This window comes from Cicer arietinum, chromosome 1 (assembly GCF_000331145.2).
Source record: "Cicer arietinum cultivar CDC Frontier isolate Library 1 chromosome 1, Cicar.CDCFrontier_v2.0, whole genome shotgun sequence".
Lineage (NCBI taxonomy): Eukaryota > Viridiplantae > Streptophyta > Magnoliopsida > Fabales > Fabaceae > Cicer > Cicer arietinum.
The window spans coordinates 53,973,873-53,985,211 of NC_021160.2; the positions used below are offsets into that span (position 1 = coordinate 53,973,873).

The 11,339-nt window shown below is 30.6% G+C and overlaps 2 protein-coding genes across 2 annotated transcripts; one reads left to right on the forward strand and one right to left on the reverse strand.

Moving 5' to 3' along the window:
- The first annotated feature begins 3,659 nt into the window (after nucleotides 1-3,659).
- LOC101501215 (F-box/LRR-repeat protein 14) lies at nucleotides 3,660-5,641 on the forward strand. The gene is made up of 2 exons (XM_004486570.4): nucleotides 3,660-3,755; nucleotides 4,107-5,641. The coding sequence occupies exon 2, from the start codon at nucleotides 4,121-4,123 to the stop codon at nucleotides 5,522-5,524; it is 1,404 nt and encodes a 467-aa protein (XP_004486627.1). The 5' UTR covers nucleotides 3,660-3,755; nucleotides 4,107-4,120; the 3' UTR covers nucleotides 5,525-5,641.
- A 679-nt stretch (nucleotides 5,642-6,320) lies between these two features.
- LOC101500888 (uncharacterized) lies at nucleotides 6,321-10,247 on the reverse strand. The gene is made up of 5 exons (XM_004486569.4): nucleotides 9,765-10,247; nucleotides 7,517-7,567; nucleotides 7,314-7,376; nucleotides 7,118-7,186; nucleotides 6,321-7,024 (listed from the first exon to the last, which is right to left on the reverse strand). Exons 1-5 carry the CDS (start codon nucleotides 10,170-10,172, stop codon nucleotides 6,806-6,808), a joined length of 810 nt encoding a protein of 269 aa, XP_004486626.1. The 5' UTR covers nucleotides 10,173-10,247; the 3' UTR covers nucleotides 6,321-6,805.
- Between the last annotated feature and the right edge of the window lie 1,092 nt (nucleotides 10,248-11,339).

The window sequence follows — 11,339 nt, forward strand, 5'->3', positions numbered from 1 at the left end:
TAGTGAGTGTGTTTGTTTCAAGAAAAAATCTATTCTTTTAAATCAAAAATCATTTTTTAGGGTTTAAAGGGTGCTTGTTTCGTATTTTTAAAAAATCAGTTAATAAGGTGAGTTTGTTTGAGAGCATAGTGAGTGGGTTTGTTTCAAGAAAAAATATATTTTTTTAAATAAAAAATCATTTTTTTTTTTGTTTTATGGGAAGGTTGTTGCATTACAAACTTGTTAGTTATAATTTTATTAGATTTGATTATAATTTTATTAATTTTCCTTGTATATAAAGGCCTAATTTAACCTTTTTAAAACAAAAATATAAAATATAACATTTAAATATTTTAATGCGAATAAGGCTTTTAAATAGGCTTACAGGCCAGACCATGATAGACCGTAGGCCAGGCTCAGGCCGAAAAAAAAGCCTATGATAGGCCGTAGGCCAGGCTTAGGCCTAAAAAATTCATCGTAGGCCAGGCTCAGGCCTTTCAAAGCCTGGCCTAGCCTGGCCTATTCCCACCCCTAATCACTGGGTTGATGATTTTTATTCGAGTCACCGTGAAACTTTTTTGATAATTGAACAATAAAAAAAATTATTATTTTAATTTAAGTTGTTAATATATTAAATTAAAAATGAAATTATTTAAGAGAATTAAATATTGACTGAAATAATTTCTTATTAAATTTTATTTATCAGATTGAACTTTAAATTATTAAATTCCAATTTTTCTAAAGAACCGGAGCGTTACCCAAAAAAATAATTTACATGTGTACTTTTTGTTTTGGCTTGTGAGTGGTTGCGACTCTTTTCTTCATTTGTGATATCGTTATGAGTGAAATTCTGAGGATTGAGTTCTCTAACTTAGTTTATGATTGATCTAGGTTATACCAGTTTTCTTTTATATATAAGTCGGGCTAACTTAGTCTACCTAATTGACCTATTTAATTAATAATAAATAATTATTATTAATATTATTGTTATGACAATATTTTTTATGTTAAATCATAAATTTGCATATGATTAACATATTAATTTATATTAATATTTAACACATTTAAATGTCTTATTATATAATAAAATTTAAAATATAATATAAAATAATATTAGATGTTCTAAAAGGTTAGATTAAATATTAAAATAAAATAAAATTTAATAAATATTATTATGTATTCATTAAATATAGAGTTATTCAGTAAACACTACTCACAAATCACAATTTAGGCTTATAGCAACAACCAAGTGTATTCATTCGAATTAAATTAAATGGTTTCTATATGAATTTGCTGTAAGAAATAAATAAAATAAATATTATATTAACATATTATATCATGAACACTATATATAATGAGAAGAAGAAAGATATATATTTTTTTTTAAGTTTATTTTTTTGAGTTTAATGTGATAGAATTTATTATATGAAAACATTTTATTCTGTAATTGAATTAATAATTTATAAATATTGATAATATATAATTAATATTTTACATCTTTAAATTTTGTAGTCTTGTGCGATGGTTCAACCTACACGGTTATGAATCAGTCTCGAGTGTGGTGGTCTTGAATGATATTGAATGACAATTATATAGGATAAAATCTTCTCCCAATTTTTTTTATCATACTTTGATAAGTAAATGTATAAGTTTACATATGATCCAATTTATATTTATAGAGAAAGTGAAAAGAGGATCCACCATTTCCGTTGGATCCCTATAGTTATATCAATTCTTTCATAACTAGTATAAAGAGCGTTTTTTAAGAAGTGCGATTACAAGTATATTGACTACTAATTAAAAACCAAAAAAAATTAATGTTTTATTTTTTGTTTAGAAAATAAAACATAATAAATCAAGAAACTACCAAATGCAATCAGAGGAATTTAATTAAAAACGATCATGTAAAAAATAAAATAATTTAATTGAAAATAACGTTATAAAAGGAATTTAATTGAAAAAAGAGAAAGTTGTTGATGATCTGTATGAGATTCGAACAAAATACATAGATCACATTATTCAAATGTTTTGATATATATATAAACAAAATACATTTTAGGCTTTTTTATTTGGGCCAATTTTGGGAAACTTAAGGCTAGGGCCTTGTACTTTGGTCGGGCCTGATCAAACCACTCTTTTATATGAAGAATTGAAATACTTTCACCTATGTGAATTTGTTTAACTATACTATATTATTTATAATTCAAACACACTCATCATGTGATGATCAATATTTATAATTAATATATATTTAATTTTAAGCATATTATAAGTACATGAAAATTTGAAGAATTTATTTAAATCCTTTAAAATTATAATCAATTCATTTTTTGAGTTTGATTCTACATATAAAAAAAAATTATATTATGAATAAATATTTGGAGTTCCAGATTATCCAAAATGAAAATTAATTATTATTTGTTTCGGGCTTGTTTCATGCTAGTGTGAGTTAGGTAGACGTTAATTTCTTTAAGAACAAATTAATTATTTGTTCTTGATATTTTTAAACGTGAAACATATGAAATTTTGGATTATTCAAAATGAAAATTCGAAATTCTGATATTTTCACCTTTAAAATGTTCAAATTGTGTTATTTGGTACCGAATATTCATAATCCAATAGTGAAAGGTGGGATTAAATTTAAACGTAGGAGTATAGTATTTAAGTGTTCGTGTGTAATATATTTCTCCAAAGACTACAATATTGTTTTGGGCTGTGAAATCCATTGAGCTAGCATTTTTCTTTAATAACATCCATACCTCATTCAAAATTTTATTATTAATTGTAATTAATTATAATTTTATTCCTTCTTTTGTCTTGGACTTAAATTGGAGTAGCGCTTTGAGAGAAACAAAGAGTGGGATATTGTTTTGGATCGTGAAATCCATTGAATTAGCATTTAATAACACACTTCATCCATAAAAAGATATCATTATTTATCTTATAACACTCATAATAGTATTATATTTATTTGACTATTTAAGTAGATTTTACACTTACACATCACTTATTTATAATTTTTTAACATTATTTTTCAATGAAATTGTCGGTAACAAACATTTTAACAAACTTTTTTTATCGATTAAAATTTATATCTACTCTTCCTTTAATCACTCATATTTTTTTCATATCTTCAATAGGGTGGCTAATAGGAATTAGGAAGTGGTCTTTAAAAAAAAACACCCTTAAAGATGCTCTTAATTAATACAAAAATTAATTATATTTTTTATCTTTTATTTTAATTAGACCACAAAAATACTCTTACGATTTTAAAATCCTACATTTTGGTTCATATCACAATCTTTTGGGGGCCATATCCATGCGTATGTATCAATTTTCAGTTCATTAAAAATTATAAATATAATAAAATAATTTATTTGGCTAAAAATATTTAAACAAATTAAATCAGGGTTGTGAGAATACCAAACCGAGTTGGATCAAAACTATACAATTGTGATATTAAATGGACCAACACGATCAATTTTAAAATAAGATGTTAATTTTCATAATTAATTAAATTAAAGGAATAAAATTATAATTAATTTTATTCTTTTAAGCCATAAATCAACTGCAAAATTCTAATATTATTATTTTATATTCTGCATTTAAAATTCACAATTATATAAATTTATGATGATAATTAATTAATTATATAAATTTATAGAAAAAAAATTATAATTAACCTTATTACAATTAGCAACTTTCGTTTAGCATCGTTTGGTTCGGTTTGGTTCCTTGGTAAGGCATTGCAGAACTCTGATCCATCATATGAACAAGTAAGCTATTTGATTCGATTCATTCATCACTTCCTTCTTTCATTAATATATTTATTAATACTATCATCATTCATCTCCCTTTAAAATTAAAATTTTATTGTTTCTCAATTTCAATTTTAAACCACACCACACCCGATTCTCAATTACCCAATTTGTTGATTTTAGATATCCCAATTAAATTAATCATTACTCACTCCTTTTCGAAATTCCTGTCAGATCTGATTGATTCCTTAATTATATTTCATGCTCTTAGATACTTGGATTATTAAAAAAATAAATGAATTTTTGTGTCGAAAAAGTATGTAATTTATGAATCTGAGATGAGGATTTTATGTTGATAATTTTTTGCAGAGGAGAATAATTTGATGGATAATCTACCAGAGCATTTAGTTTGGGAAATATTGAGTAGAATAAAGAAAACTAGTGACAGAAACAATGTTTCCCTAGCTTGTAAAAGGCTTTATTATTTAGATAATGCACAGAGGCATTCTCTTAAGGTTGGTTGTGGAATGGATCCTGCAAATGAAGCATTAACATGTTTGTGTACTAGGTTTCTAAATTTGTCCAAAGTAGAGATCACATATTCTGGTTGGATGTCTAAGTTAGGAAAACAATTGGATGATATGGGTCTTTTCATTCTTGCAAATCATTGTCCTTTACTCTTTGATCTCTCCTTAAGTTACTGCACTTTTATAACCGATGTCGGTCTCCGTTACTTGGCTTCGTCTTCCAAACTGTCGTCGTTGAGGTTGAATTTTACTCCCAGAATAACCGGTTGTGGAATATTGTCGCTCGTTGTCGGTTGCAAGAATCTCTCTAGGCTTCATCTTATAAGGTGCCTCAATGTGAGCAGTGTGGAGTGGCTTGAATACCTTGGGAAACTTGGAACACTTGAGGATCTTTCTATTAAGAACTGTAGGGCCATTGGTGAAGGTGATTTGATTAAGCTTGGCCATGGTTGGCAAAAACTTAAAAGGTTGCAGTTTGAAGTCGATGCGAATTACCGTTATATGAAAGTTTATGACCGACTGTCTGTAGATAGGTGGCAAAAGCAGCATGTACCTTGTGAAAATATGTTGGAACTAAGTTTGGTGAATTGCATCATAAGTCCTGGTAGAGGACTTGCTTGTGTGTTGGGCAAGTGCAAGAACTTGGGAAAAATTCACCTGGATATGTGTGTTGGTGTAAGGGACTTTGACATAATTTGCTTGTCTGAAAGATCAAGGGACCTTCGGTCGGTTTCGTTTAGAGTTCCATCTGATTTTTCTCTTTCTTCCTTGGTGAATAATAATTTGAGATTAACAGATGAGAGCCTGAAAGCCTTGGCTCAAAACTGCTCAAAGCTTGAATCAGTGAGAATATCTTTTTCTGATGGAGAGTTTCCTTCATCATCCTCATTCACATTGAGTGGAATATATTGCCTAATTCGAAAATGCCCGGTTCGGCATCTTGCCCTTGATCATGTTTACTCTTTTAGTGATGTTGGAATGGAAGCTCTTTGCACTGCAGAACATCTTGAATCTCTTGAACTTGTGAGGTGCCAAGAGATTAGTGATGAGGGGCTACAGCTTGTGAGTCAATTTCCCCGATTGTGTGTTTTACGGTTACACAAGTGTTTGGGAATCTCAGATGATGGATTAAAGCCACTTGTTGGATCATTCAAGTTGGATTTCTTGGCTGTCGAAGATTGTCCTCAAGTTTCTGAAAGAGGTGTCCAAGGAGCTGCAAAGTTTGTGTCGTTTAGGCAAGATTTATCTTGGATGTACTGAATCTGTTGGGTTTCATGGACGTTGTTAAGTTCATGGCTCTGTCTTGACTATACACAATAGTGTTGTATATCTATATGTTGTATATCACACATATATGAGATTGTGCTTTTGTATTAATTTGTACATTCTGTTATAGTTGGTTTCTATTTCTGATTCTTAACTTAATCGATTACCTAAGCCTCATTGATCGATTATGCATTAACTTGATCATTTAATACATCTGAATTACAGCTAATCAATTAATATTAAACTTAACCAGATTTTATCGCCAGAGTATTGTATTTTATTCTTTAGAAACAAAGATCTACCCACACATTTGAAAATAAAGTTGTGAATTTTTGTCATGTTAGATAACACTTGAATTGCAGCTGGATTGAGCCAAGATGGCAATGTTTTCTAGCAGAACAAATGTCGTTCTGAAAAAAGTAGATTAGTTACCATTTTTATCTATCTTTATTTGGAGAAACTTTAGTCTTTTATTTTCATTTCTTACTCATTACAATACTGGTATTGATTGAACCACCTTTTTTGAAATTGTGATACCTAAATTTGTAGAATACCAATTAACTATTTTAACGACTTTACTGTTATCTCTCTCTTCTTGCCTTCATTTTCTTCACCTTCAGTCTCTAATTGGCAATGATATTAGTATAAACATTCCATGTCATTTCTAGATAGTTTCAATGTGGTGGTTTTGTCAATCAAACCAATCTTAATCCTTTGATCCCTACATTTTTAAATCCTTTAACCATTGAATGATGCATCAAGCTAACTATCCATAACAGAAGTCTGCCAATAATAGACAAAAGTTCGCCTCTATTTTAGTGAATTAATTTTGAGACTCCCCCCAAAGAGTAAAGTTTATATCCTCATAATAGATACAGACAACCTCACTACAAGAACCAAAATTCTTGAATTATTTGTAGAACTCCTAATTACATTTATGAATGAATTTCTATAATAAAGAGGGAAGAGTGTTGCCACAATGGAAAACGAATAAAAAATAAAACTAAAGCTGAAGTGTTGGGAATTCTAGACAACCACAACACCTTGATGAATAAAAACCACACTCAGTTTTGACTAGGTGGAGAAAGTGAATGGTTTAGTGTCTACACTTACATTAGAAAAACCTATTTTGTTAGACTGACTCACATGTTAAAAGCACCCAAATTCAATGGCTGAGATTTGGCCGGATGGCTACAGAGGATTCAAACTGATACGACTAAACATACCATAAGGAGATGTTGGTATGCAAAATACCATTGGAACTCTAATCCTTCATTAGCTAATACAATGCACCATATTGGAACTTAAATCTTCGTCGACAAGCAAGTTTAGGTCTGGGAGAACATATTTAGGTTCTTGGTTACCGATCTCTTGTACTTTCTGAGAAGCATTTGTAGCGCTAACAGGTGAAGTAGATGGATGACTATAGACAATGTTCCCATACACCTCAGAGGTTATAGCTGTATTAGATTTCTGTTGCGACTCGAAATCAAACTGTTACAAAAGGCTAGGGCATATTAGATTTTAATGCACAATATTAGATCTAGATTAATACAGAATACAATAGAAGAGAATAGGAGAGGTCACCTTCATTCTCTTTAAGCTTTCATTTGTGGCTCTCTCTTTTTCAACAGTTAGACGCAAAGATACCAGTTCCTATTAAGAAATTCAACCAATATTTATTAATGAACAAAACATAGCAAATACTATATTTCTAAATTGAAGGGTTGGGACACTTGTGAAACAAGAATAAGATATATATGAAAGCAACAGTAGATCATACATTTTTCAAATTTCTCCTTTCTTTCAACAACAAACTCTCCTCCTCTTTTAATTCAGCTAAAGTCTGCAAACATGATAAGCATCATCAAGATATGTTAAGCAGGCAACCAAAAACAGAGGGAACATCGGGTGTGTGTGAGTGTGTGTGTGTGTGTATATATATATATATATATAGAGAGAGAGAGAGAGAGCTCTTATACTCACCTTTTTTCTTTTTGACTTTGTAGTAGTAACTGTTTCTTTTGGATCAGCGACCTACAAAATACCAAATATTCGAGAGTTGAACTTGAGACATTTTATTTATTTTAAAAGCAAATTGAGGATAACTCATAATTCTAACAAGTACTGTTAAGAGCAGTCATCCAACTGATTAGTTAAGAATTAGTTAGATTGAACTGGTTAGTTAGGAGTTAATCAGCTAGAGTTAGTTAGTTGTTAGTTTTGGTAGTTATTGATTCTATATGAGAGCTCATTGTATTATTTTTACTATCTTTTGTCAAAATGATTTCTTATGAACTTTTCTCAATCTTAAGCTTCCAAAGCTACTTTGATCATTTCTCTCTAAATTCTCAAATTTCTACCAAGTATTAATATTACAGTACTATACTACTTTTAGAGGGATTGAGGAGCAGGAGAGAATAAAAACCATACTTGCTTTATTGAAGTGTATCATAATCTAATAAATCAATGGCGATGCCATTTAATTATACCCTACATTGGTGTGCTTCAATAAGTATCATCCATCATATTACATGCATCCGGAAATTCCAATCCCAATTAATTAAAAATATGTGTGCTTTTTACAACATCTCCACAATTAAAATGTTAAAAAAAATGTGTTTGAAAAACGGATGGAGATTAATTAATAAAGAAGGAGGCATTAGGTAGCTAGGCTTGATCGTGTGGATTTGGTGAGAAATTACGATGGTCCTACTTTTCGTCTGTGAGTTTCCAAAGTAAGAGTAAGCAGCTAGCTAGCTATATTCGTTGGTGGCATTAACATAAAAGGGTCCCTCCCTAATTATTTTTTTCCAACTTTCTTGCCTTTCCCAACAGGTGGTTTGCTTACCCTTGCTCCCCCGCATCTTCCTTCTATTTTTTTGCTATTTATTTTGGACCCAAAGTAGTACTAATACTACTTCCATTTATTTTTATCATCAACTCTTATTTCACAAATAACCCACCAATACCAATTACAAATTCTTTCTCCTATTAATAAACAAATAGTAGTAATACTATTACTGTTTCACAAGGTCGTCCATTAAGGCGGGCACACAAAATATTGGCACATGTCTTCAATTAAGAGGGCTCCAATTTTTATTTTTTTTATAATATACACTATGAGATTTTTTTATTAATATACACTATGAGATTGTTGATAAGTGATTAAACATAAATAGGATGTCAATATAAACATAAATATAAATGAAAAGTTAAAAAATTAATTGTAATTTAAACTTAGTGTAATTCTTGCTTTTCGTCAATGATGTGTTGGTAACAACCGGCATTACTGATTTGACATTGAGGCGAGCACAAGCAGAAGGTTATGCTCAAATTGTGAGTGACAAATGACGACACAGAACCAGGATTAGTCAACAATTACTGTTACTCCATATTATTATAGTTATTAAAAAAATATGAACAATTAATGAAATGAAAGGCATGCGTTTGTCTGACACCATACAGTTCGCCTACCCTAAAGCCCAAACCATACGCACAAACAAAAATTGCAATTGCAAACACCCGAAAAAGTGCATAACAACTACACCAAACAAATTACTACTATTTGCCACCAAAACACGCTACCAAAATTATTATAATATTGTGGCGTCAGGATTTTACTCAACTACCCCTTGCGGGGAATCTATCATGACACGCTCGATAAGCCCATTTCAGTTTAGCCCCACATTAAACATATCAAAATCAGTTGAAACTTCCTTCCGACAAAGGCGGAATACTACGAACGAAGGGCTTTTCCGTCATTGCATAGCATTGACACGTATTTGAAGGAATAAGTGGCGATGAAAAAACGTGATAAAAGTAATTCAATTCTCTGATCTGACTTCAATTCGTTCGTTATTGTTGAGACTTGAATCCGAAGTCACTCCTTTTGCCTGAGTAATTACTAATTAAATATACACTTTTTCTTGCAATTATTATTAAATAAATAATGAAAAAAAGGCCACATGGAAGTTGCACTTTGTAAATGAATGAGACGGTGGTTACGGTGACCGGAGGAGAGGCACCGAGGGTAGGATTGTAAATAAATACGAAGAAGGGGGAAAGTAAATAATAATAACAGAACCTCGTCTCGTGAAGTGGCATTTTCGTCCATTCAGTATTCGAAAAGAAACTGCGACACTTTCTCAAACTCAGAGTCTAAGACACGCCCTCAACGGAAAAATAAGAAAATCCAAAAATAAAAGTAAAATAGAAAAGAAAATAAACGAACCATAGTATTAGATTTGGATGTTTCGGCGAATTTGGCCGGGAGACTGGATTCCTCGCTTGGTGACGTGGCACCGTTCCAGGAAAGCGGGGTGGTGGGACTAATCCTGGTGGACTCAGGTTTTGCAGCGTGCTTCGGAAGGGACCTTGAGCGTCGCTGACGAACTGTCCAGTGCAGTTGAAGAGAGGGCTGTGGTTGACGGCGGTTGAGGCGGAGGAGGAGGTCTGCGACGATGGAATCGTCTGCCATGGCGAAGTTGACCCAGTCGTGGTGGTCACACATCTGGTGATGTTGAATTAGATTAGATGTGGCGGTGGTGGTGGTTGGAAGGTTGAATAATAAGAAATAAGAAAGAATAAAAGTAAGTGAAGGAAGAAAATAGGAATGAGGAGTAGAAGGTTTGTGGTGCATATGAGTGAGGTGAAAGAAATAGAAGAGGAAGAGGAAGTGGGAGAGATGAAAAACACCGAAACTTACCCCCTCTCTCAACTCACTTGTTTCTTTTTGTGCAATATCATTCCACTTGGTCCCACCTTTCAACCACGTGTCAATCCTAAATCTTTATTCTTTTATGTTCTTTTTCCCCTATTTTCTTTTATCCCACCACATTGGTTATTGTAATTTTATTTTTAATATTAAATTAGATCTTGTAGTATCAAAATTTAGACATTCTTAGTTATTTTGTAATTTTGTTTGGAACCAATATCGTATAGGTAAAATCAATTTATAATTAAATTTAATTTAAATAATTAAATATAAAAAATATATGACATAATGATTGGATGTAAACATTTTAAAATATGATTAATGACTCAAATTGAAAAAAATAAAGAATTTAAATGTTGCATTTAAATAAGATAAATAAAATTTAGTATTGTTCTTGTTTAAAGAATTAGAGGGACCTAGTTAGTGATACATTGTGATCTAGGTCTCCGACCGAGTTGGTCCATAGGAGTCTAAATAAAAAACATTTTTTTTAATCAAAAACCTTAATTTATTTTAAAAAAATTCTCTTATTTTTAATCTAATTCAATTAAGCTATTATGTAATTAATTTTATGATTAATATAAATATTAATATTTTTTATATTTTTTGACGAATAATTATTTACGCAATCCACAAAATATTAGAGAACTTTATTAAGATTTTATGAATTCATGATTTTAGCTTCATCTGTTCTAATAGTTTAATAGTTTGTTAATTGGTACGGTGGAGTCATAAATATTTCATATCACACTCTATAGGATGAATCATGAAAGTTTCAATGATAATTTTTATATTTTTGTTTGATTCTCATTAGTTTTATATTTTAATTTCTTTGAATGGTCTTTAATTTTATTTTATTTATACTTTTTCTATAGTTTTTATAAAAATTAATAATAAAAAAATTAAAAAGTTAACGGAACGGTTCGTCAATCTATCTTATAAAAAAACGAGGTAAGATTTTCGACCAGTTAACACTAATTAGTCCTATGTATCCCTTAGTGTGGTTAGGGAATCAAAGTTGCACAATTCCTTTGGCTAATTAGTTTGAAACTTTGAGTAGTTGGCTTTTTTATAGAGGTCGTGAAGAACGTC